Genomic DNA, 26,813 nt, shown 5'->3' on the forward strand with positions numbered 1-26,813 from the left:
GGGAGACAAATGCAGATAAATTTCTGATGCTCATTTGCCAGCCTGTCTAGACAAACTAGTGGGCATCAAATCCTGAGGAGAAGCATTGTCTCAGAAAATACAGTGAGCAGAGCCTGAAGAACAACACTCTAGGATGATCTTTCTCACATATATTCATGTGTGTGCATTCATGCATACATACACTTAGGTTCGAATTACTATGCTAAAATATTTTATTACATTTTGTTATCTATTGTGTCTTCATGTGTTCTTCTTATAATTCACCTATGGAGGTCAGAGGATGGCTTGCAAAAGTTCATGCTGTCCATCCACTATCTGGATCCTAAGGATCAATTCAGACTGGCAGGATTATTGGCCAGTGTTTTCACTTACTAGCCATCTCCCCAGCCCTCAAACAAATATTTAAAAATAAAGAGATTATACCAGAAAATTAAAAGTTCATGTCTTATTTATCAGTGACAGAAATTCATTAGCTTTGGTTACATTCCAAAGAAGGGCTGTCCCTTTTGATGGCCATGACATTTTTATGTGTCTCAGTGATACCCAGCTTGGTTACATTTCAGAGGAGCCTGGAAAAGAAGACAATAGCTCACATCTTTTGTTGGAGACAGTCCATTACAAAACTGACAGCCAGAACAAAAGCAATAATGTACATTTAAACTGAGCTAGAGAAAAATTATGTAACAAACAGAGGAACTCATTGTCTTCAAAGTAGCACCAAAGATCAGAAAAAAAAGAGGGCAGGTCTGAGATAAAGGAATGGTTATAAGGTCAAAGGAAAAGAGAGGCAAGTTTTGGAGCATCATACATTTAACATCAAAGGGGGCTTCTTCCTGCAATTCTTCCAGCTGCAGCTTCTCTGTGACACTAGAAATCCCATCAGACTCCTGGGGAGAGGAGATTGTCCAAGGCAAGCTGTGAGTGGAATGTGTAGTCTACCTGGTTTCATCAGATCTAAGATCAAAGCAAGGCACAACACACAATTCAAGAGGACAAACAAGAACAGGCAAAAGAATTCTCAAAAAGCACAAGTCAAGAACAGAGTGAGAAGGACATCGCTTATTATCGAAGTCAACAAGTATTGTTTTGATCTGCTATGCTTGAATGATATACTCAGAATGAGGATGCTGGAGAGGTACCTTAGCAGATACGGTGCATGTTGTACCAACATAAAGACTCCCAATCCTGTGAAAAAAGTCAGCTGGCCACAGTTGCCTGGCCTTGTGTTTTAGCATTGGGAAGATGGAAGTGGGAAGATCTTGGAGGCTCTTTGGCTACCCAGTCTCACCAAATTAGTAAGTACTGGGTTCAGTGGGAGATTCTGCCTCAAAATGTAAGCTGGAAGTTGGTTGAGGCCAATGTTGATCATTGGCTTCTACATACATATCCATGTGTACACAGATGTGCATACACATGAACACACACAAAAATGAGTAAGATACATCATTGAAGTCAATTTATTTTAAAATATTTCAACAATAAACTAATTAAATTGATATGGAAAACATCATAGATACCAAAATTAGTACCGTTGAAAGTAATAATTAAGATAAAAGTGTAAAGGCCATGGTACGGCTGTCATTATGCTCTAATTTACTCTCTATTTACTGTATGAGGGTATCACATAAACTATAAACAAATGCAGCCCTTAGAAAATTGCTATCTACGGCCATCTAAAATCACTGGCTCCCTTTTCCCTGCTGTATGCTGCCCTGTAGCAGCTTTCTAGTGGGAGGCATGGATGGTTAAGGGAATTTGCCTAAGCAATGCAGTTGTACAGCTAGGTGAATGACCCAAGGGACAGAGTCACCTCAAAGGGAATAAGAGGTAGTCTGTTCTAAACCCAAATATGAGTTGCTCTGACCTAAGAACACAAATTCACACTGCCTCCAGGAGCATGTGCCACCATTGTAAGACAGAACAAAGAAAGTCATCTATTAAGGTCATTTTAAAACACAAACAGGTACAGGAGAGTGAGAAGTTGCTTCCACAGACATTGAATATCTTCTGATTACATTCTTAAACTTTTGGTTGGTAGAAGCCAGCAGTCTATTTACATACTCCAATGGGGACTACAGCTAATTGCTGGAATATTAGGTCTGACACAGAGATGAACAATAAATCACTACAGAGGGGACTAAACAGAGCCCAGACCTGCAAGATTCCTACTCAGGACAATGGAAGAGGTTAAAACTTAGGCTTGTAGAATGTGACACAGCTAAGACATTTTCCTGATAACTTCAGTTCACAGAGTCAAGGAGAAAACCAAAACTGGGAACTTGAGCATCGGTCACATTTACCCGAGCAAGTCAGAACAGTTTACAAGCAATCAATATCAATCCTTGCAAAATAATACCTTCCATAATTTACCCACTGTAAATCACACACAAGTGTAACCTGGTCAGAGAGATAATTCCAAGTGAAAGTTTAACTTTTCCTATCAAATCTTTCATAAACAGATAAAAATCAAATATAAATGACCTGAGATTGTGATTATTAACACACAATGCACAGTTCTCTATTAAGACGGCATATATGGTCTTGGGAAATATTTAGAGAAATTAATGTAGGATATTGAAAGAAAGTTATCAACACATAAGCAGACTTTTCCATCCTGACTACCTGAAAATGAAATAAGACTCCAATTCATAGTGCCATTTTGATGTCAAATTCTTTGGGAAAAAAATCAGAAAATGGAGGCTATTCCTCCAGTGGAACCCCCTCTCAGAAAGTTATTTTCTTGTATTTTTCTAAATAAATTTAAATTTTCTCTGCTAATATAAAAGAAGCTAAAATGTATAAATCAAATGTGGAATGTATATTCATGGTCAAGTGTGCCTCAGTAAACTAGTCATCTTCTTTTTTAGCTGGATTCAGTGTGTTCCCTCATGATAACCAGTGCAATGATAAGTCAGTGTTGTTGAGGGAAGGATAGAATGGTGGTGATGGTCCTAAATTCATTCTGAGGCTGTGATTAAACACTCTGACAAAGCAACTTAAGTCAGGAAGGGTGTATTTGGCTTACACTTCCTGGTCACAATCCATCACTGAGGGGAATCAGGATAGGAATTCAATCTGGAACTTGAACAAAATTCTGATTCTCTCTGGCCTCCATTCAGCTTGCTTTCTTCTATAGTCAAGACGGACCTGCTTAGGCATGGTACTGCCAACAGTGGGTGGGCCCTCCAACACAAGCAAGCAACCAATACAATCTCTCTTAAGCATAGCCACAGGCCAATCTGACCTGGGCAGTCCTTCAGTTAAGATTCTCCTGAATAGTGTGAGTTTGTGTCAACTTGACACCTGAAGCGAACTAAAGCACTAACAACTTGTCATTGGTTTCTTTGTGTGTGTGTGTGTGTGTGTGTGTGTGTGGAATATATACATATTAGAGTACTACTCAGCAGTAAAAAACAATGACTTCTCGAATTTTGCATGCAAATGGATGGAAATAGAAAACACTATCCTGAGTGAGGTATCCCAGACCCAAAAAGAGGAACATGGGATGTACTCACTCATAATTGGTTTCTAGCCATAAATAAAGGACATTGAGCATATAATTTGTGATCCTAGAGAAGCTAAATAAGAAAATGAACCCAAAGAAAAACGTATAGTCATCCGCCTGGATAGGGGAAGTAGACAAGATTGCCGGGCAAAAACTGGGAACTTGCGGGTGAGGTGGCATGGGGCTAAGGGGAAATGGGGTGAGAAACGTGAGAAGGGGAGGATGGGAGGAGCTTGAGGGAATGGGATGGTTGGGATATAGGAAAGGTGGATAAGGGAGCACTGAAGTATATATCCTAACTAAGGGAGCTATCTTAGGGTTGGCAAGAGACTTGCCTCTAGAGGGGCTCTCAGGTGTCCAGGGAGATGACCCCAGCTGGTACCTTGGGCAACTGAGGAGAGGGAACCTGAAATGACCCTATCCTATACTGATGAATATCTCGGATATCACCTTAGAACCTTCATCTGGCGATGGATCGAGATAGAGACAGAGACCCAATTTGGAGCAACGGTCTGAGCTCTTAAGTTCCAAATGAGGAGCAGAAGGAGGGAGAACATGAGCAAGGAAGTCAGGACCACGAGGGGTGCACCCACCCACTGTGACAGTGGAACTGAACTATTGGGAGCCCACCAAGGCCAGCTGGACTGGGACTGAATAAGCATGGGTTGAAACTGGACTCTGTGAACATGGCGGACAATGAAGGCTGATGAGAAGCCAAGGACAATGGCACTAGGTTTCGATCCTAATACATGAACTGGCTTTGTGGGAGCTTAGCCTGTTTGGATGCTCACCTTCCTGGACCTAGATAGAAGTGGGAGGACCTTGGTCTTCCCGCAGGGCAGGGAATTTGGACTGCTCTTCAGTATCGAGAGGGAGGGGGAATGGAGTGGGGGGAGGAGAATAAGAGTGGGGATAGGCGGAGGGGAGTGGGGGGCAATATGTGGGAGGAGGGGGAGGGAAATGGGAAACGGGGAGCAGGTGGAAATTTTAATTAAAAAAGAATAAAAAAAAAAGCTGGCCGGGCAGTGGTGGTGCACGCCTTTAATCCCAGCACTCGGGAGGCAGAGGCAGGCGGATCTCTGTGAGTTCGAGACCAGCCTGGTCTACAAGAGCTAGTTCCAGGACAGGCTCCAAAACCACAGAGAAACCCTGTCTCGAAAAACCAAAAAAAAAAAAAAAAAAAAAAAAAAAAGCTGGAAAAAAAAAGCTGGAAAAAAAAAAGCAACCCACTGACTGGGAGAAGATCTTCACCAACCCTGCAACAGACAAAGGTTTGAGCTCCAAAATATATAAAGAACTCAAGAAACTAGACTTTAAAATGATAATTAACCCAATTAAAAAATGGGGCACTGAACTGAACAGAGAATTCTCAACAGAAGAAATTCAAATGACCAAAAGACACTTAAGGTCATGCTCAACATCCTTAGTGATAAGGGAAATGCAAATTAAAACAAGTTTGAGATACCATCTTACACCTGTCAGAATGGCTAAAATCAAAAACACCAATGATAGCCTTTGCTGGAGAGGTTGTGGAGTAAGGGGCACACTCATCCATTGCTGGTGGGAATGCAAACTTGTGCGACCACTTTGGAAATCAGTGTGGCGATTTCTCAGGAAATTTGGCATCAACCTACCCCAAGATCCAGTAATACCACTCTTGGGAATATACCCAAGAGATGCCCTATCATATGACAAAAGTATCTGTTCAACTATGTTCATAGCAGCATTGTTTGTAATAGCCAGAACCTGGAAACAACCTAGATGTCATTGGTTTCTTAAAGCCATCTACAGTAAAGAGTTTCTCATTTCTTCACTCTGGGCTGCTAACCAGCTGAGTGGCTCTCAGGGTGTCTCACATCATCACCATAGACATTTTCTTGTTCTACCTGGAAATGTCGCCCAGTAGCTTCAGCTGTTTTGTGCCCATGAAAATCATGTGCCATCTTTTACTGCTTCTGGATGTGATGTCTGTAAAATAGAGCTCCTGAGATAGAGCTCCTGGGACCTCCCAGCATCCTGGTCCAGCAACCCACCATTCTGCTTTTTGTGTATTTTCCAAGAGGCTCAGTATATAAACCTCTTTTCATGTTCTTGTGCCCTTGGTAGCCTTACAACAGTGACTATGTCACAACCTATCAGCTCTAGGTTGTGTCCCACCTGTCCAGCTGGTTTGTTCTGGTGCCATGCTGAGTCCCAGGCAACTCTGAGTCCCAGGCAACTCTGAGTCCCAGGCAACTCTGTCTTGTATCATAATGTATAGCAAAACCAGGGCAGAAGTGCTTTCTTAACAACTGTACATATCTGTAGACAGAACACCCAGACAGAAGTAACTTAAAAAAGGATGGGTTTATTTTGGCTCACAGTCTGGGGACACAGTCCATCATGGTAAAGTAGATGTGGCATTAGAAACTGAGGCAGCTTGTCATATTACATCCACAGTCAAGAAACAGAAAAAGTCAAGTGCTATGTACAATGTGCCTTCTCCCTTCTTTTTTTTTTTTTTTTATTTTTTTTTTATTTTTTTTTTTTTTATTTTTTTATTTTTTTTTTTTCCCTTCTTATTCAGTTGGAGGCCCCAGCATTCAATGGAAGCACCCGAAATAAACCAGTCCAGAAAGTATCTCTCCGAGATGTCCAAGGACTTGCTCTTCAGGGATTCTTCATTCTGTTAAGTTGACCATCAACATTAGCTATCACAAGTGCATTCTTCCACCTTAGTGCCCCAGAGAGGACCAGAGAGGAAGCCCTAGGCTCCTCCTTGCTTTACTCCCATCCTACAAAGCTAAGTCTTAGAAAACTATGACCAGAAAAATTAAGTAAAACAAAAGTATAGAAAATAAATTTGAAGAATAAAGTGCTTTGTGCCTATCCCATGACTGTACACCTCAAATTCAAAGAAATTGCCTAGAAAGCAGACACAAATAACTGCTTAGAGAATAAAGAGCACTTCAAATTTAAAAATAGGTGAAAGCATCATAATTACATTTAGAAAGTAAAGCAGAAAGAAAGTAATAAACACAATACAGCCCCATCACAGTAGGAAATATTTAAAATTCTTTGGAACTTATAATGAAATAAACATCTGGATCCAATATATTACTGATGTGTTAGTTAATGACTCATGATGGGAGAAACTGAGAGAAGATGCCGTGGTTGAGAGAACATGTCCTCCTCTGACACTGTATATTCGAAAGACAGGAGGAAAGGAGATGGGGGAGGTGATAGAGGAGACAGAGGAAAGAGAAGAGAAAAGAGGACACAGGGGAGGGAGGTGACAGGTCAAAGAGAAGAGAGATGCAAGGGCGAAGAGAGTCTTAGGTAATGGTGCTGGCTAACGCTAGGGAGGGAAATGAGAGGGTAGCTACTACCTCTTATCTTGTATAATAGAAGCATTAGATGTTTGCTATTCGCTGTATCCATCATAAATTCATAAAATATACATAGTAAAGAAAACTAACATCCAGTAATTATCTCAGGCATCTGCCATTAAAATACAGTTCTGTAGATTGTGTGTGTGTGTCAGAGGTTGGGGGTTTGTGTGGATGTTCCCTGTTGTGCCTGTAGGGGTGAGAAGGCAGCTTTCAGCAGTTGATGTTTTCCCTTCGGGCAGGGGAAATGTCAACATTTCTTGCTTGAGCAGCTGCAGTGTTTATTCCAGACTAACTGGCCTGTGAGATTCTGGATGATTCTTCTGTCCTGAGCTAACAAATATTCATAGTAGTGCTGGGATCACATATGCTGGCTAGGCTACCTCAACTGGTTTCCTTTTCTTTTCATTTCTTCTTTCTTTCTTTCTTTCTTTCTTTCTTTCTTTCTTTCTTTTTTTTTTTTTTTTTTTTTTGCTGTTGTTTGCTTTGCTTTGTTTTGTTTTTGACAGGGGTTCTAGGAATCAACCCGGGTCATTGAGACTCTATGGCTAGTGCTCTTAGCCCCTGAGTATCTCCTGGCCCTTGGGTGCACAACTTTCTCATCACTGGAGTCAAATTTCATAACCAATAATAATTCTTCTACTTTACACTTAAAATTTCATTAATTTTCTATTTTACCATAAATATTTGATAATTGACATGCTTGCAGTTCTAGAATGCTGATTGTTAATTGATTTCTAAATCCATAGGATATTTTTGTGTTGTTTCAGCTTTTTATCTTTATAGATAGCAATTGGGGAACAACTTTGTGCATATAAGTTCTTTGGTTACTGTGAGTTTTAGAACTATATGTCCCTGGAGGTGAGCAAGTATCTGTTTGGTTTCTGAGCTGTTTTAGTGCTGTTTCCTCTCTGCTGCTGTGTCCGGATAACCATAAAGATGTTGATTTATTTTATTTTGTCTTTTTCCTTTGTAAATTACTGTTTTATTCAGTATTAAAAAGTTTTAAGAAAGAAATGAAGACGGTTTTGTAAAGCAAGCCCATAAGAGGCAAGCAATTACAGATTTTTTATATGGGCTCATCGGTGTCCTTTAAACAGAGTAATCAAGTGCCATCTGCAATTACTAAAGCCACGTGGCTTACACATGCAATTAAATCTAGAGGATGTACTTACTTACTTCTCTTACATCTTCAGAGCTTGTTACTAAGAGCTGACTTTTATTTATTTATTTATTTTCACCATGAAGCTCAGTTTTGGAGGAATTCCAGTGCCAAGCAAACCTGGAACCTTTCTAAAGAAAAACTTCCACGGCTGTATTGAGAACCTTTACTACAATGGAGTGAACATAATCGACTTGGCGAAAAGACGCAAGCATCAGATCTACTCTGTGGTAAGTCCACTCTCTCTGTCTGTTACCTAGCAGTTTGTGGACTTGGGTAAGTCTTGCTTTAGTCCTCTACCCCTGTATCTCTTCACACTGTGTTAATCTCGCGTGTTTAGAATTTTCATCAGGCAAGGATGAGTCTGTAGTTCAGTCGCTAGTGGGCTTGCCCAGAGTGCATAAAACCCCGAGTTCCATTCCCACCTCCATACAAAAATGGGTGTTTTAGTTATTGTTTTAGCTATGGTCTGACACAAAACAATCTAGAGTAGGAAGGCTTTGTTCTGGCTCAGTATGAAGGAATGGATTTCATCACTGCAGAGAAAACATGACAGTAGAAGGAGGAAGCTAGCGGGTGACACTCTATCAACACTTGACAGAGTGAACAGGAATTGTTGCTGGGATATAAAAGTCTTAGACCCTCTGCTAGTGACTAAACTATAGCCAGGCTTCACCTCCTTAAGGTTCTAAAATCTTCCCAAACAGGACCACCTTCTACATGCTAAGTGTTCAAACACATGAGCTTAGAGAGAATTTCATCCTCTCGTCACAATTGTCAAGGTGCTGCACACCTGTAATCCCAGAACTTTGGAGGGGAAAGCGGGCAGATCAGAATTTTAGGTCATCCTCCATTACATAGCAACTCTGAGGGCAGCCTTCTCCATGAGGCCCTGCCTCAAAATATTCAAAATGAAATAAAAGAATTATCATCCTATTAGCTGGCTTTATATTGGGAAAGAGCCAGCTGAGAAAAAGGAACTGTAGATCATTTCTTTGGTAAAATCAAGTATAGACATTCAAAGAATATTACTTTCTTGGCTGTGTGGAAGATTTGAAATCTATGCAGACTAATATGGATTTTCATTAAAAAATTTCTAAGAAATGTGTTGAAAGAATAGATCCTGCTGAATTATGTGGCTAGGACATTTTTGTGTATACTTATTGATTATATTAAGCAAGACATTTTTAATGATACTGCAATATTAGTGTCTTAGAGGTTCCTTGCAGATCACTTACAATGACAGTGGATTAAAGGCCTCACTAATTCACTAATGTCTATTTTCCCTAACATACCTTGAGCTTTATGAGGAGTCTTTAAAAAAATTATCCTTGAATTTTCTCTCCTCCCTTCACTTGCTCTTACATCTCTCTGCATTCCCTTTCAAATCCAAGGCCTCCTTTTCTTTATTATCAAACACATTCACACACACTCACAAACACACTCACACACAAGCTACTGAGTCCATTTATTGCTGCTCATATGCATATCTTTTCGGGGCTGATGACTTGAGATTGGATAACCTATCAAGATGCTCATAACTGGAAAAGATTTATGCTACCTCTCTCAGCAGCCATTAATTTTCTGCAACTCTTCATCTAGTAAGATTTCACCTGTCATATTGGCATGGCAACTGGTGTCGTCACTGTGCAGATTTTGCTTAGGCAGCTGTACTGGGGAGACTGATGGGTTCAGTTTCCCTGACAAATATAAAAAATACTATCACACATCAGATATTCTAGGTGTATACACACACACACACACACACACACACACGATCTACCTTGAATATAATGAGGCCTCAATAATAATGTGTATGTCTCCAGGTGTAATTAAGGAGTTATATATTTGCTCTAGTTCTCTGAGTATTTTTTGGTGTTACTACATGTTGAGTTCCATTTAGTACTATTTGTTGAGGGTAGTTGGGCCTGTTGGTCATGTAATAGCAATTTATTTCTCTAGTGATAATCTTGTTCTAAAGTCTACTTTATCCAACTATAACATTGACATATAAGCTCTCTTCCTTTTGTCTTTCTTTCTTTTTTCCTTCCTCCTTTCTTTCTTTCTTTCTTTCTTTCTTTCTTTCTTTCTTTCTTTCTTTCTTTCTTTCTTTCTTTCTTTCCTTCTTCCCTCCCTCCCTTCTGTCCTTCCTTCCTTCCTTCCTTCCTTCCTTCCTTCCTTCCTTTTTTCCTTCATTTTTATTTTTTTGAGACAGGATTCCTCTGTTGTAGCCCTGGCTGTCCTGAAACTTGCTCTGTAGACCAAACGGGTCTCGAACATAGAGATCTGCCTGCCTCTGCCTCCTGAATGCTTGGTTTAAAGGCATTTACCATCATTACCCAAAATGTTGCTTTCAATATTTGTACTCTATAGTTTTCTTCCACATTGTATGTCTTTTAAGTAATCTGTATCATTGTTGTTTATAATAAATAGCTCAGTCATGTATTTTAATCAACTCAAATTTTTGTTGGTATACTTGGGCTATTTACACTTAATGCAATTATTGATTGTTTAAGCACTTATCTACAATTCTTGCCTTCTGTTTGTTCTGTTGTTTTAATTCTTTTCCCTATTTTTAAAAATAATACATGTGTTGAATGAATTTTAGAACTTAATTTTGGTATGTGAATATCTGTGTGGAATATTAATTAAAATGTGTTACATTCATTTATGCTGTGGAATATCTCTTTAATTATGTAAAGATTATTACATTTTTTATGTTGCATTTGTTTAACTGTGTGAAGCTGTGTTACTTTGCCTGTCTAATACACCTGATTGGTCTAATAAAGAGCTGAACAGCCAATAGCTGAGCAGAAGAGGGATAGGCAGGGTTGCCAGGAAGAAAGAATAACTAGAAGAAAAGAAAAGGAAGGAGGAACAAGAATAGGAGGAGAGAAAATTGCAAGGAGCCAGCCACCCAGCAATACAGTAAATCATAGAAGAAGAAGGAAAGGCGAAATATACAGTAATAGAAAAAGGTAAAAGTCTGGAGGCAAAAGGTAGTTCTGATAATTTAAGATAAGTTGGATAGAAATAAGACAAGCTAAGGCCAAAAATTTATAAGAATAAGTATATTTATTGAGAGTTTGATGGTAGAATCTCAAAGAGTAAAACCAAAATAAAAAAAACGCCCCCTCAAAAAACCCTACAAGTGTCTCTCAGCATAGTTTTTGTTCATGGTTTCTCAGAGTTTTAATGTTTATACATAGCTTTTTGGGGGCTTAATTGTTTTTATCATTTGATCAATATAATTGAAATATAGATATGTTACCTTCCTTGAAACCCATCTATCCTTTTATGCTTAATTTTGCTAATTATTTTTGGTAATTGTAATTAGAACCTTATTGATTGCTTTCACTTTTGCTTTAATTTTCCAAAATAATTTCGAAAATGTAAGAAAATAGGTTTTTATTGTATTCATTATTTTTTTGGTATATTTTAAAATTTAGAAAGAACACAAAGAAAAGGTACTATTAGGCACAAGGAGACATAGAAGGCAGGCAAATAACACATGAGTCATAAAAAGCCACCTAATTCCCCTCACCCCAAGTTTCAACTCTATCCATAGTTGTGTTTGCTCTTTTTTTTTCCTGTTGTGGGTGTGAGAATACAACCTCCTGTGTATTGAATAGCATAGCAAGAGTGGGTTTGGCAAGGCAATACGATGTGCACTCCACTGGGGCAGTGACTGTGAAGCTGCCTTGACTTTTATACATGACAAGTCACTGAGCACAAGCGTCACCCTGCCCACTAGAAAGGAGTTTTGTAACCTTAGAAATTACACTTCTTCCTTCTGTTTAAAACAATATAAAACCATTTTAACACAGCTTTACTGCTATCCTTCAAGCTAAGATTTAGTTTTAAATATGTTTTGTCCTTTTTCTTCCTTATTCTCTTAAATCTCCTTTTATGCCCTTTCTATTTGGATACTTTCTTCTTTCTTTTGGCTATTGTTTTTAGCATATATGTGAGTAAGCCAGATTCTCATATCTTCTTTCAACTGGGAATATTATGGTTGATTTCCTTGATACAAAATTGAGGGTTGTCAGCTTTTTATTTGGCACGTGGAAATGTTGGTTCTCTTCCCTCTTCTCAGTGACAAATGCATTATCTCAGTGGTGAACGTAACCAGGTTGCTTTTTTCTGAGGGTGTGATGTATTTTCTCTCTGGATTATATCATAGTTTGTCTTTGATATTAGCTTTGTCAGATCTGTCACAACCAATGTAGGTGCTGGGAACTGAACTTGTGTCTTCTACATGAGCCACACACACTCAAGCCCTGAGCCACTTCTCCAGCCTCTCCCTGGCTACTTTTATAGTTAGTGTCTTTTATATCTTGTTTCTGAACTATATCATCCTTTTATTATAGCTTACAAGCTACTTCATTTTGTATGCTGCTCAAACTAAATGATTTTAATTCTAACGTATTTGACATATTCTCTTCATTTGGTGTATAGTTTCACCATTGCTCTGTTTTATTCTTCTCATTGTTATTACACGCATGTATTATTTTTAAAGTTTAATGCATCTCTCTCTCTCTTTTTGTGTTTGTGTGTGTGTGTGTGGTATGCGTATGTGTTTGCAGTGTTATACACCTTTCTTTGTGTATGCACTGAGGCTAAAGGAAGATGTGGAGTATTCTATCATGTTCCGTTTTTTTTTTTTTTTTTTTATTTTGAGACAAGATCCTTTACTGATGCTGAAGCTGGCTGCCAGTCAGGAAGGCTCAGTGATACCCCTTTTTTCACTCTAAGCAGTGTTGGGGTGACAGGCACACTGCCATGCCAAGATGTTTATGTGGATGCTGGAAGCTTATCCTCATGCTTGCAAAAGTAAGCACTCTTACTACAGGTTTTTGGGGTTCTAAAAATTTTATTTGATTTTCATTATTCCTTTTATTTTCTTATTAAGATTTGTATTTGTTACACAGCTTTCTTTATAAAGTCTGCTTTAAATTTTTCAGGTGATTCTAACTTCTCCAACATCCCAATGTAGACTATCAATGTCATTCTCCTTTTCATTCAGTCAGAAATAATATAACAAGAGTTGCTTTTTAGGAAAACTTAATGTTTTAGTTATTACATCATGTAAATCATAGTTAAACTTACCATTTAAAATGTCTTCCTTTGACTCTGTCAGAGCAAAAGATGGGGAAGTTTATTTAGCCTCAATAGCCTTAGATAAGGATAGAAATTAAGGTTTCCTCAGCCTTCATCAAAACTTGCAGGTGAGATACCAGACTCATGAGAGACCAGCACCCTCTTAGACTTTGGCTTATAGCTCTCTGGCTAGGATGGGCATACAAAACTCATTGCTATTTACCCATCCTCCACAGTGTCCTTCAGTGGAGGCTCTGGGCTGCCCACATTACCAATGGACTGTGGAGTGAATCCTCACTCTCCATAAAGCCATCTTGACACCATTTCTGCAATGGGTGGACAGCTCCTTCATCTCTCCCAAGTGGGTGACATGTCTAACCTCTTCAAAAAGTCCTGATGATAACATAGGGAGATACTTGGTAGTGTCCGTTAAAGATTGAATTCTTTGATTTCTGGGATTAATCTTTCTGATTTCAGACCTATTTTCCCTGATTGTTCTTCCCTGTCACTATGCTATTTGGGCATTTTTTTGGTGCAGCCACGCTGAGTGGAAATAATGGCTTGACAATTATTCTGTAATATTTAGTTTTGATACGTAGTTGTCTTAATATGTTCTGTTGTGTGTTATGCTGTTTCCTTTGTCAGTCAATAGCTGAATAAACCATCTTGTCAGTGAGAAGTAAAACTTAATTCTTTTTTAAATCTTATTGTTCAACTGTCTGGATGAACTCCAATATTTAAATAATTTAGTGGGTTCTTTTGCTTGGTAAACATATTGTATAGGAGGCATATCATGTTTAGGGGTTCCATGTTACCGCATCATTTAAAAATTCCTGTTGGATTCTATGATATACATCAGGCATGTCTGAGAAAGCTCACACTTGGACAAGGAACGACAGCTTTAAAAAAGATTTGCACCTTGTTTCTAACTCCCTTAATTTTGAAGGCTTTCAGGTGGTGTTAAGAAGATAGTAGTCCCTGACTAGTTCTGGGATGCTGGATATTAACACTTATCCATCAGTGGATCACACTTAAGAGTCCTGAAAATTTTCCAATTTATCTATAAGAACTTAGATTACCTATCTTACTTGTGCAGTCACTGGCTTGCCAATTAGATTGCAAATTGCTAACACAGGTGTTACTAGGGTGATTTGAATGAGGATGCCCCCCCCCCCCACACACACACCATAGGCTTGTAGATTAGAATTCTTGTTCTTCAGTTGCTGGAACTTTGGGGGAAAGATTAAGTGGTGTGTCCTTACTGGAGTAGGTGTGACACCCAGGCTAGGCTTTAAGGTTTCAAAAGAACTCTCGCCATTTCAGTGCTGTCACTTTGCCTCATGACTGGGGGTCAAGATGTGAGCTTTCAGATGCTCTTTCACTCCACCATCTGCTCATACCAGATCTTAGAGAGGGAGAAGATTTCTACATTATATGTAGATGTCTCTGTGCTCTGTAAGTCTATATCTGCAAAGGGAAGAGCTTTATACACCATTCTAAAATATATTTTGTTAGAAATGTAAAAGAACATAGTTTTAGATAAAACCTAACATAAAATAATCCATTCAGAATAAACATTAGTAGGTGAACGAAGTCTCACTCCTTGGACAACCTTGATCAGGACGAGGAGGAAGAGCTTTGAAGGAAGAGAGAGCTTTCCTTTTCCGTCTTGTGGTTGGCAGCCACCCTGTGTAAACAGGGCATGAAGGAAAGAGCCTTTCATCATCCAGAAAAGGGTTCAGACTCTTGTAAACTTTCAGGGCACTGTGTGTGCGTGTGTGTGTGTGTGTGTGTGTGTGTGTAGCTGGAAGTAAACTTCAATAGAGTGAGGAAAGACAATATGGGTTTATGGATGTCAGCAACCTCTATATTATTTCCTTTTCTGGGTGAATCCTGAATCAAAATGTTAACAAATGTTTTTCATCTTTTTACTAACTACAGCTTTTACCAGATTGCCCAAAACTTTCTAGTCCATTTAAGTCCTCGGGGCTTAATTGACAGTATAGTTATTATAAGGCACAGAGAACCATTTAGCACTAATGCATTTGGGGAAAAAAAAGATTGAATCTAAGAATAAATTTTACTGTGCAGGTAGAAAATCTTAGCTTTCACGTTTACAATATAAAGAAAGAAACACATGTTACTTTTCCCCAAATTGCTTTCATATCTCTTATCAAATGAGAATTCATACATAAACACACAATACGCATAGATAAACACACACATACACACATATAAAACACATATTATTATAAAATATGAACATGCATACCTGGTATATTTCTTTGGCATCCCTTCAGAAATGCAATGGTTCACACTACTAAAAACAAAAGCAGATATTTTTATGCTCTAATCAAGCTTAAAGTTTCCCCAAAAGACACCACATCTGCCTTCCAGACAACTTTGTTCCAAGTCATACAGTCACTATGGTGCTATGAGGAATTCTAAAAAACAAAGGTATGTTACTACTTTTTGTCTGTTATTTTCCAGTGTTCATAGTTCTCCTGAAGCCATTGAGTCTTCAGAAGGCTCAGAAGTTCAGGGATTATAATGAGATTTACAGAATTAAGAAAAAAAGAGAGGGTTAGTAGATGCCCATTAGTGACAAATTTTGACTCAAGGCACAAGGAAATTCAGGCCTTCCTCTGCTCATGGAACACAAGCTTTTCTTGTAGGCTGTATTCAGCCAGCATCACCTTTGCAATCCTTCATCCCCTTCTTATGGGACCTTCCCACTCCCTGGAGATTTAACAGCTGCTCCACGGGGATAATTCAATCTAGTCTTTATAGCCCCATTTGACTACAGGACCATCTTCCATATTTCAGAACGCAGTAGAACTAACATCTCAAAGTAGACATAAAAAATACCTAGCTATTCTTCCCCAAATCCACCATCCTGTGCTAACACAGCTCCATGGAATAAATAATCAGAGAGCAAATGGGCCATTGAAGTGTGTGTGGTAGCTGTAATGTGGACTATCATACACAGAATATAGGGAGCATAATGCCTTGAAAGCTTCCTGTGCTCCGTAAGAAATGATGCTTCCTTGTGCCCTTTCTCTTGTGAGTGTAAGATCCCCCCCCTTTTTGACACAAGGAGAATAGCATGATTATTTGGTCATTGGTTAACTCCCATTCTCTTTATGTAGGGCTTCAAATGATCTTTTCTAATATATGATCATAGAGCTCAGCTCTGAAGAGACAATTAAGTCTATAAATTGTTTGATTTTTAGCACAAGGCCCTGAGTTTTATTACCAGAACTCATATAAGAAAAAAACAAAACAAACAAACAACAAATAAAAACAGTTAAAATGGTGGACTAAACCTGTAACATATCTCTAGTCTGGTTGCTGTATTTCAGCAGAGTCACAGAGACTTTCAAAAGCAAATGGCACTCGAAGTTGTGCTCTGGCTGACACATTTTTGTATGCATGTTGTCAAGCACACACACACACACAACACAACCCAAGGGACTCCTGTTACTTTATGTGGTCTTCCATTAGAGAAAAGAAAAAGGCAGATAGCTAAAAGCAAGTCTGCAAGTTTTATACAGTTAGCAATGAAACCAATTAATCAAGTCAAATCACTTATGTGTGGCTGTCTCCGAGCAGCTGAAGTCAGAGCACTGAGTGGACAGAGGCCAACACTAAACACATACTATGCCATCTCAGGCTCTAGCCTAACATTACTGAAGAGTCGCAGTGTTCTCTTCCATTTGATCTAGACAAGGCCTGATTGTCTACTAAAGCAGAGTTCCCATAAGTAGCTCTCCTGGCATTCCGGTGGGGAATGTGAGTAGAGAGCTTCCATGAATCACTCACCTGTGCAGCTTTGGACAAATGACCACTTACTGGTGCTCTCTAATGAAAAGTGAGAGAGTTACAGTATCTGCACTTAAGTGCCAATAAAATTCATAGTCAACAGAGAATACCTGAGTATCCAGAAAATACCTGGCATTCTAGGCTGTTGAGTAAAACATCCTGCAAATTATTCAACTGAAGCTGGCATGTGAGCCTAACCTGCCATTTTACACACTGCAAGAATGGAGTAAGATATAGTTTCCAGGCCTTTGACTGTATCTGAATTGTAGTTTTCCCCCCAACTATGCCATTACAAAGTATCTTTGAATAGCTATATTATTATAATCTCATCTATCTCTTTAAGTTGGAGAAATGTAATGATCACTCCAATCTTGACCAAGTAAATGATTGTCTTCTTTAAAAGAAGATTTTTTTGGAGTATAAATATAGACGATGTTTTCTGGTGAACTTGGGTAAATAATATCTATAAATGAGCAGGAAGTGAGTATTTGTGAATGTTAGTATTATTTCTCTGCACCTAAGAGACTACAAGGTAAGTGTACAAGTGTATGGGAGCTGTAGGTATTCGTGCACACACACACACACACACACACACACACACACTCCCTAGGAATAATAAACTTTGTTTATCTTCCTATGACCCAGGAACCCATCAAAGTTGCTCAGAGAAAACTACCTTCTGTCTAGTGAAACCTATAATCTCTGCAGCTTGTCTCTAGGATTGTCTTCCATCTCCGTGCGTGTTTTTTGTGATAATTGATACTTTCTCTTTATGATGGCTGTCTTCCTTGGCCATTTGACCAGTCTGACATTCACATCACATGCCTCTGTGCCGTGTTTCTCAGACACCAGGAAAAAATAATTTCTAAGTTGTTAGGCTCCTGAGCCTCACTAGCTTCGTTTCTTTGGGAAATTCTGATGAAATAGTTCAAGGTCAGATGAAGAATAATGTGGCTGAAAGTTAAATAATAATAAAATAAATGAAGAGTGGAATGGTCATTATCTTAATTCATTTGGGCAGCTGGAATAAAATTCCATAAAGCAGGTGGCCTATAAACAGCAGCAATTTATTTCTGACAGCCCTGGAGGTTGGGATCTTGGATTTCATAGCACAGCATGCTGAGTGCTGAGAGAGTTGGATTCTGGGTTGATGTTATTCTACCTCCAACTAAACCTTTATAGAGAAAAGAGTGTCCAATCAGGATCTCAGCATCTCCTGCAAGACTTCCCCTTAAATCACTTAAATGTTTCAAGAGTCCTTAGGGCCAGAGGCTGAACCCTGGTAGTCTTAGCAAGCCAAGTTCAGTTATCTATTCTCAGTAAGTAAATTAAGTTCAATAAACCATTTCAAACAAATGATATTGAAAAGCAGAGATAGATTTTTTCAATGTGTCCACAATAGAATGAGGAGCAAGGAAGACCAGTGGTCTCTATATCCACTTTTTGTATCCTGACATGGGGTTTAGTTATAAATAGAGGACAAGAAACTTTCATGGTGAAGGTTTGGTTCTGCCCATCATTGAATCTTTATTGTCTGATTTCCAGTCTCTCCCATACAGGGGTCTGATAAGTTGTCAACATGCTGAGAGATGCCATCCTAGGAGACAGGTTTCTCTTATCAGTCTCTTCCTTCTTCCAGCATGAGAATCCTAGAGGAATTCCAGTTTCTTAGGATCCATCTTAAGCTGTCTGATGACTGAAGGGAAACAATGCAGAGTCTAGAACATGGTCATTATTGCAAGACCTTTACATTTGAGGTTGCCTTTCAGTGTAGCAATTTCGAAGAAAGCAAACATTCACAATTCGGAGGTAATCTTCTCTGAAAATGACCTTAATTCAGTTTTGCAATATTCTTTTAAGGTAACCAGCTCATCCAAGGAAATAATTACCAGAATTATTAAATAAAAACTTCTTGAGTAGGTCTATAGAAAATTTCTATAAATATAAAAATTAAATTTTATTAATTATTATTATTGATTATGTTTGTGATATATATATGCCCATATGTACTATGGCATACATTTGAAGGTTCTAGGATGTCTTAATTGATGTTCTATTGCTTTGAAGAGACACCATGTCCATGGTAACTCCTATGAAGAAAACATTTATTTGAGGCTGCCTTACAGTTTTAGAGGTTTAGTCCATTATTATTATTGGACTAAACATGATAACACATAAGCAGACCTGGTGCTGGAAAAGTCACCGAAAATCTACATTCAGATCCAGATGCAGCTTAAAGAGAAAGCCACTGGGTTTGGCTTTGGATTTTGAAACCTCTAGCTCACCAGTGGCACATCTCCAACAAGACTACATCTATTCCAACAAAGACATACCTCCTAATTCTTCTCAAATAGTATCACTTCCGGGTGACTAACCATTCAAATATGAGCCTATGAGGATCATTCTTGTTCAAACCATCACACCAGTGTCAGTTTTCTTCTTCTACATGTACAGGCAGGCTCTTTTTTCTTTCTGTTTTCTCTATACTACAGTCTAGGTTGCCTGTGACTCTCCTGTTTTTCAATTGCTTTAGGCATATTGGGATACCACTAACACATCCAGCTTTTATGTGGATTCTAAGACATGAACTCTGGCTTCATGGTTACGTTGTAAGGGGTTTTATCCACTGAATCACCCTATATATTTCGTAATAAAATGTGACCTATGGAGAACAGAACACCAAAAAAAAACAAAAACAAAAACAACAACAACAAAAAAAGCAGAGAGCAAAGTAGCATGGATTTCATTTTCACATGCTTTATAGAAAATGAGACTATACTATATTGACACTAAAAATATGGTGCAGATGGTGTGTGTGTTTGTGTGTGTGTGGTTGCAAGTCATGGGGTAAGGGTGTCTGTGCAGTGAACACCAGGAAACAATGTGCTATGTTTTCTTACAGTAAGGAGGTATCTCACTGATTGCTCACTATCAGCCAGCTCTCAGGTGTCTGTCTTTTTTTCCCCAGTGACAAGGTTGCAAGTATATGCAACTATTCCTTAGCTTTTTGTGGAAGTTCTAGAAATTCAAGAGCTTCTCTCTAATTGGAGACTGGTCATTCATTTCCTGGCTTCCCACACCCGAATAATCACACAGAAACTATATTAATTAGAACATTGTTTGGCCAATGGCTCAGGCATATTTCTAGCTAGATATTACATCTTAAATTAATCAGTTTCTATTATTTTATATTTTACCACAAGGCTCATGGTTTACTTCTTGGGCAGCTACATGGAGTCTGTCTCCTTTGGCAACTACATGGTATCTCCCTGACTCTACCTACTCTCTATATTCTGCCCTGCCATAGGACAAAACAGCTTTATTCATTAACCAGTAAGAGCAACATGTATACAGAAGAACATTCCACATCACTTCTTATGGATGTGTGACAAATAATCATCAGCTGAGAGGTCAACCCATTTAAAATTAAAATGTTAGGCGAATGTGATAACCACTACACTGGACTGGGACTGAATGAGCATGGGATCAAATTGGACCCTCTGAATCTGGCTGACAATTGGGGCAGAATGAGAAGCCAATGATAATGGCACTGGGATTTGTATCTACTGCATGTACTGGCTTTTTGGGATCATATTCTATTTGGATGCATACCTTCCTAAGCCTGGTTGTAGGGGGGAGGGCTTTGGACTTCCCACAGGGCAGGGTACCTTACCCTCTCTCAGGACTGGAGGGGGAGGGAGGGAGTGTGTGGTGGGGAGTGGGAGGGAAGTGGGAGGAGGGGAAGAAGTGGAAATTTTGATTGGTATTATTTATAAAGTAATAAAAAGGTTAAAATGTTAAACTTAAAACACTTAAAATACTTCCACATTTTCACTAGGAGTTTTAAAATCTGTTTAAATATTACTTAAAATTTACATTAGTTCATCTTTGCCTCATTAATAGTTGACTGCTTGAAGTTTGAGTTGTTTATGTTTCTACTACCAAAAATATGTTGAAAGAACGAGTATGATTTGGAATGATTTTATGAAATTTAAACAGTTGAATGAAAATGAAAACTATTGGGTCAGATTTTTATTGTTGTTTTGTTTAGGTGATTTGAAACAAAATCTTGCCATTTAGTCCAAGCTGGGCTGGATTCGGCTACCTCAGCTTTCTGCTTTCTGCTCTTCTGATACCAGCCTTAATGAAAATTCTAAGTTCTTACTAAAGCTGTGTAGTTTAAAGTCTGTGTTAAGGTCTATGCCCACCCGACAGCATATATGAAAGACTACTTATCCTACCAGTTATATGTGAAGCTGCCTGCTTATTTGAGAATTTAATTTTATTTAAGGAAGTAAAGATAAAAGAAGAATTATGGTACAAGTATTTGAGAGGTGGAGTCAAAAGAATTAAGATTTCAAAAAGCCATGGCTACATAGTGAGTAAGAGGTTAACCTGTGCTTCTTGACTACCTGTTGAGAAGAAAGAAGAAAGAGGAGAGTTGGGGGAGAGAAGAAAAGATGGCAAGTGATAAAAGTGAGAGGGAAGGAACATAAGCATATTGCCAAATGGAGACTGGAATCAGCTCAGTTTCAGATGCTTCCTACTAATGAGCTGAGCGCATTTCTCCTTCATTATTCTACCTACAGGAAGAACAGAAATGTTTTTTTTTTTTTTTCCTTTGGAGGCATGTGTTTCAGAGAACTAGCTTACAGACAAGGAGTGACAGATTGGGGCGCCACTACAAGAGAGAGAGAGTGTAAACAGAGAGAGGAGTGACTGATGAAGCTGGGGCCGGATTGGTGCTTCTGTTCCTGACATATCTGTGTGAGACAGGGTTAGAGCAGCCATTACCATCCATGCTTTGTATGAAAAGACAGCTTATAGTCAGGGCTAGTGAATGCTAATGATGAGCAATTGGAGACTATGGTTCTCCTTTGTTCTCTCCCGGAAAACATGATACAATCAGCTTTTACCCATTTTTATTATACATCATTTTTTCCCCTGAGGTCTTGAATGACTTTCAAATCCAAGTGCAAGGGCAAAGAAACATTCACCAATACATGCACACAAAACTGGGAAGATCTATGAATGACATTGCTCAACTGGGTGTTAAAGATCAATAAGACATTTTAGAAATGGTTCCTGTCATTGGCTAATTACTTAAGAAATCTCTCCTGGGCAATATTTGAGATGAAAGAACATGGGACAGAAGCTTTGCCTCTGGCAAGACTACATAAGGTAGCAGCAAAGAAGAGAGTGTCTAACCCACCTCATTCCTCTCAAGCACCTCCATCTTCTGACACATAGCTGCTAAGCTCTTCCTCCTCACTGAATTCAAAGGCCAAGAATCCTATCTGAGAATAAAGTGCTTCCCAAGAAACACCATTCTCTCATGCCTATAACTCTGGTACTCACCTTAAGAAAACTGAAGTTTCTGGCCTGGGCTTTGAAGAGCAAGTGTTTCCAGGATAGTTCTAGGCAAAGAGAAAGGCGTTCCAAGTAGGGGAGGGGGAAACAGAAGTAATAAAATATTTAAGGCTGGTGAAATGGCTTGGTGAGTAGAGAGACTTGCTGTAAGGACAGCATCCTAACTTGCGTCCCTGGGTCCACACACTGGAATGACAGAACTAACAACTGTGTGTTTTGCTTTGAATTCTACACGTGGGCTCCCCATGACAAATAAATAAATGTTTGATGATGCTAAAAATTTTAGAAAGCCATTAAAAAAGCAGTATGTCCTTTATGACATAGGACACTATGTAATGAGTGAAGAAGCATCAGGAGTAGTGCAGCCCCTGATTTCCAGGCTCAGACTCAGGCCTCCTCAAGAGCAGGTGGTAACCATGTAAGACACCACTTGCCAAAGTCCTTGGCTATAGAACATAGGTACTTGCCTCCTGGTGAATCTGAGTCCAGGAGACAGAAAGTAGTTGGGACTAAGACATGGTTCAGTTTGTAAAGCATTGGGTTTGAAATCCTGAGGATCTGAGTATTATCCCCAAAGACTAATGGAAACAGGATATTGTGGCTTGTGTCTGGAATCTCAGCACACCAGCAATGAGATGGAAGGCAGAGACAAAAGAATTATACAAAAGCTTTTGAGCAAACTAATCTGGATTATACAGCACAAAAGAAATAATAAGAGAGACTATCTCAACTAAGGTAGGAGAGAATAAACTCTCAAAATTTCCACTGAGCTAGGCGGCGGAAGCACCGGCGCGCAGGCAGGCCCGGGCGGCGGAGGCACCAGCACGCAGGCAAGTCCGGGCGGCAGAGGCACCGGCGTGCAGGCAGGCCCGGGTGGCGGAGGCACCGACAGTCAGGCCCGGCAGGCAGGCCTAGGCGGCGGAAGCACCGGCGCACAGACAGTTCCGGGCGGCGGAGGCACCGGCAGGCAGGCCCGGGCGGCAGAGGCACTGGATACAGGATAGTGCGGGCAAGAAACAGTGAAGCCTGCACTGAGAACAGATTGCCCCGCTACAATTAAATCAAACCCAATAGATAGCATTGGTAAGAGGAGATGGGCAGACGCCAAGGCAAGAATTCACCCAACAATCTGAAAAACAACATGAAAACACCAGAACCCAATGATCTTACAACACAAGGACTTGAACACCCTATCACAGGAGAAGAGGAAAAAACTGACTTTTTGAAAGCAATAGAGTCCCTTAAACAACATGTAAAAAACGCCCTCATAGAAATGGATGAGAAGTATAACAAAAAGTTTGAAGAAATGAGTAAATACGTAAATGATACCCTGGGAAGCCAAGAAAAAACGATCAAACAGGTAATGGAAACAGTCCAAGAATTGAAAACTGAAATGGAAGCAAGGAAGAAAACACAAACTGAGGACCAGCTGGATATGGCAAATATAGGTCAACGAGCAGAGACTACAGAAACAAGCATAATCAATAGAATACAAGAGATAGAAGAAAGAATCTCAGATTCTGAAGACAACATAGAGAAAATAAACGGACTGATCAAAGAAAACACCAAAACCAACAAATTCTCATCACAAAACATTCAGGAAATATGGGACACAATAAAAAGACCAAACTTAAGAATAATAGGGATAGAAGAAGGAGAAGAGGCACAGCTCAAAGGTCCAGAAAACATTTTTAACAAAATTATGGAAGAAAACTTCCCCAACATAAAGAAAGATATTCCTTTGAATATTCAAGAAGGATACAGAACACCAAACAGACTGGATCAAAAAAAAAGTCCCCTCGCCATATAATAATCAAAACACAAAATATACAGATTAAAGAAAGAATATTAAGAGCTGCAAAGGAAAAAGGCCAAGTAACTTATAAAGGTAAACCGATCAGACTTACACCTGACTTCTCTATGGAAACCATGAAAGCCAGAAGGTCCTGGATAGAGGTACTACAGAAACTAAGAGACCATGGATGCAAACCCAAACTACTATACCCAGCCAAGCTATCGTTCACTATCAATGGAGAAAACAAGACATTCCAGGATAAGAACAAATTTAAACAATACGTTGCCACAAATCCAGCCCTACAGAAAGTAATAGAAGGAAAATCACAACCCAAGGAATCCAACATTGCCAACACTGCCTACAATAACCCAGGCATCTAGCGACCCTTCAACAGCACAACTCAAAGAAGGGAGACACACAAACTCTTCTACCAAAAGCAGTAAGAATAACTGGAGTTAACAACCACTGGTCATTAATATCACTTAATATTAATGGTCTCAATTCACCAATAAAAAGGCACAGGCTAAGAGATTGGATACGAAAACAGGATCCAACAGTCTGCTGTTTGCAAGAAACTCATCTCAACCACAAAGACAGGCATCTACTCAGAGTAAAGGGTTGGGAAAAGGTTTTTCAAGCAAATGGTCCTAAGAAAAAAGCAGGTGTGGCCATACTAATTTCTAACAAAACTGACTTCAAACTAAAATCAATCAGAAGAGATCGACAGGGACACTTTATACTCATAACAGGAACGATTCAGCAGGATGAAGTCTCAATCCTGAATATCTATGCCCCTAATATAAAAGCACCCACTTATGTAAAAGAAATATTGCTAAAACTCAAGGCAGACATCAAATCACACACACTAGTAGTAGGAGACTTCAACACACCTCTCTCACCAATGGACAGGTCAATCAGACAGAAAACTAATAGAGAATTAAGAGAATTGTTGGAGGTAATGAATCAAATGGACTTAACAGACATCTATAGAACACTCCACCCAAATAGGAAAGAATACACCTTCTTCTCTGCAGCTCATGGAACCTTCTCGAAAATTGACCACATACTTGGAAACAAAGGAAACCTCCACAGATACAAAAAAATATCAGTGTCCACCTGTGTCTTATCAGATCACCACGGATTAAAGTTAGAAGCCACCAACAAAGCTACCCCCAGAAAGCTGACAAACTCATGGAAACTGAACAGTCAACTACTGAACCACACCTGGGTCAAGGAAGAAATTAAGAAAGAAATTAAAGTCTTCCTTGAATTTAATGAAAACAAAGAGACAACATACTCAAACCTATGGGACACGATGAAAGCAGTGCTAAGAGGAAAATTCATAGCACTAAGTGCCCACTTAAAGAAAACGGAGAAAGTATACATTGGGGACTTAACAGCACACCTGAAAGCTCTAGAAAAAAAAGAAGCAGACGCGCCCAGGAGGAGTAGAAGACTGGAAATAATCAAACTGAGGGCAGAAATCAACAAAATAGAAACACAGAAAACAGTCCAAAGAATCAATGAAACAAAAAGTTGGTTCTTGGAGAAAATCAACAAGATTGACAAACCCCTATCCAAACTAATTAAACGACAGAGAGAGAACACGCAAATAAATAAGATCAGAAATGAAAAGGGGGACATAACCACAGACACAGAGGAAATTCAGAGAATCATTAGATCTTACTACAAAAGCCTGTATGCCACAAAACTGGAAAATGCAAAAGAAATGGACACTTTTTTAGATAAGTACCATATACCAAACCTAAACCAAGACCAGGTGATCGATCTAAATAGACCTGTTAGTCGCGAAGAATTAGAAACAGTTATCAAAAATCTCCCTTCCAAAAAAAAAGCCCAGGGCCAGATGGTTTCAATGCAGAATTCTACCAGAACTTCCAAGAAGAGCTAATACCTATACTTCTTAATGTATTTCACAATATAGAAACAGAAGAGTCATTGCCAAATTCCTTTTATGAAGCTACAGTTACCCTGATACCAAAACCACACAAAGACCCAACCAAGAAAGAGAATTACAGGCCTATCTCACTCATGAACATCGACGCAAAAATTCTCAATAAAATACTGGCAAACCGAATCCAAGAACACATTAGAAAAGTTATCCATTATGATCAAGTAGGCTTCATTCCAGAGATGCAGGGCTGGTTCAACATACGCAAATCTATCAATGTAATCAACCATATAAATAAACTGAAAGAAAAAAACCATATGATCATTTCATTAGATGCTGAAAAAGAATTCGACAAAATTCAACACTCCTTTATGATAAAGGTCTTGGAGAGATTAGGGATACAAGGGGCATACCTAAATATAATAAAAGCTATTTACAGCAAGCCGACAGCTAACATTAAATTAAATGGAGAAAAACTCAAAGCCATCCCACTAAAATCAGGAACACGACAAGGATGTCCACTCTCTCCATACCTCTTCAATACAGTGCTTGAAGTTCTAGCAATAGCAATAAGACAACATAAGGGGATCAAGGGGATCCGTATTGGAAAGGAAGAAGTTAAGCTTTCATTATTTGCAGATGATATGATAGTATACATAACCGACCCCAAAAACTCTACCAAAGAACTCCTACAGCTGATAAACACCTTTGGTAATGTGGCAGGATACAAAATCAACTCCAAAAAATCAGTTGCCTTCCTATACACTAAGGATAAGGAA

The 26,813-nt window shown here is 39.0% G+C and overlaps 1 protein-coding gene across 1 annotated transcript in view; it reads left to right on the forward strand.

Annotated features, from left to right (window-relative positions):
* Nucleotides 1–26,813, forward strand: part of Cntnap5 (contactin associated protein family member 5) — a 976,150-nt gene that overhangs the window by 468,557 nt on the left and 480,780 nt on the right. Inside the window, exon 7 of the mRNA XM_057769582.1 lies at nt 8,122–8,265. Within this exon, the coding sequence (XP_057625565.1) occupies nt 8,122–8,265 (144 nt within the window). The remainder of the gene's footprint in view (nt 1–8,121; nt 8,266–26,813) is intronic.

This window comes from Chionomys nivalis, chromosome 5 (genome assembly GCF_950005125.1).
Source record: "Chionomys nivalis chromosome 5, mChiNiv1.1, whole genome shotgun sequence".
Lineage (NCBI taxonomy): Eukaryota > Metazoa > Chordata > Mammalia > Rodentia > Cricetidae > Chionomys > Chionomys nivalis.